This window comes from Eimeria mitis, genomic scaffold (genome assembly GCF_000499745.2).
Source record: "Eimeria mitis Houghton genomic scaffold, Emh_scaff2550, whole genome shotgun sequence".
NCBI lineage: Eukaryota > Apicomplexa > Conoidasida > Eucoccidiorida > Eimeriidae > Eimeria > Eimeria mitis.
In genome coordinates, this window is record NW_013570892.1 from 1,720 (window position 1) to 2,869 (window position 1,150).

Here is a 1,150-nt window from a genome sequence, read left to right on the forward strand (position 1 = left end):
ATTGGCTTCATTGTATGATGAGATGGCTAAGGCAGAGAGGCTAGGCGAGTCAACTGCTGCTGCTGCTGCTGCTGCTGCTGCTGCTGCTGCTGCTGCTGGCGGTGTGTTAGTTTCTTAGAGAAGCAGCGAAGATGAGCCTGCTGCAGCAGCAGCTGCTGCAGCAAGAAGCGCGTCAGCAGCAGCAGCGGCAGCAGCAGCAGCAAAACCCAAGCAGCAGCACCAAGACGAACCCTAAAAAAAACAAACAAAAACATCAGCAGCAACAAGTAAAAGGAGACAGAAGAGGAGACACAGCAACAGACAGACGGCAGCAGCAGCAGCAGCAGCAGCAGGAGACAAGCAGCAGAAGCAGCAGGAGACAAACGGCAGCAGCAGAAGCAATAGCAGCAGCAACAGTAGCAGCAATAGCAGCAGCAACAGCATCAGCAACAACTGCAGCAGCAACTGCAGCAGCAACTACAGCAGCAACTGCAACAGCAGCAGCAACAGCAACAGCAACAGCAGCAGCAGCAGCAGCTGACGTGTATGTCTCTGTTGCTGCACTCCCTGCGTTGTCTTTTGCCTGCAGCAGCGGCAGCACAGCAGCACCAGTAACAGGCTGCGACAGCTGCTGCAGCAGTATATACACCTGAACGCAAAACCCTAAACCCTAAACCCTAAACCCTAAACCCTAAACCCTCGTTGCTGAGGTTTTCTTTTCTCCTCGCAGTAGGCTCTTAGATTCAGAGTTTATAAATAAACAGAAAAGGGTTGGGGATATTAGGGTTTAGGGTTTAGGGTTTGCATAAGGGTTTAGGGTTTAGGGTTTAGGGTTTGCGTAAGGGTTTAGGGTTTAGGGTTTAGGGTTTGCGTAAGGGTTTAGGGTTTAGAAGAGGGTTTACGGTCCAATCAAAATATTTAGGGTTTAGGGTTTAGGGTTTAGGGTTTAGCAAGGGTTTAGGGTTTATTTAAACATGAGTGAATGCTTCTATGAAGGGTTTAGGGTTTAGGGTTTAGGGTTTAGGGTTTAGGGTTTAGGGTTTAGGGTTTAGACTGGCCTGTAGCAGCAGCAAGACAACAACAACCACCAGAAAAGGGATAGCTGTGTTGTTGCAGCTCAGTGCATCTGCTGCTGCTTTTGTTGCTGCTTTTGCTGCTGCTCTGCTGCTGC

At 49.7% G+C, this 1,150-nt stretch overlaps 1 protein-coding gene across 1 annotated transcript in view; it reads left to right on the forward strand.

Moving 5' to 3' along the window:
* Nucleotides 1–632, forward strand: part of EMH_0055400 (uncharacterized protein) — a gene marked incomplete at both ends in the record, with an annotated part of 1,342 nt that extends 710 nt beyond the window's left edge. Inside the window, one exon of the mRNA XM_013497232.1 lies at nt 119–632. Within this exon, the coding sequence (XP_013352686.1) occupies nt 119–632 (514 nt within the window). The remainder of the gene's footprint in view (nt 1–118) is intronic.
* Between the last annotated feature and the right edge of the window lie 518 nt (nt 633–1,150).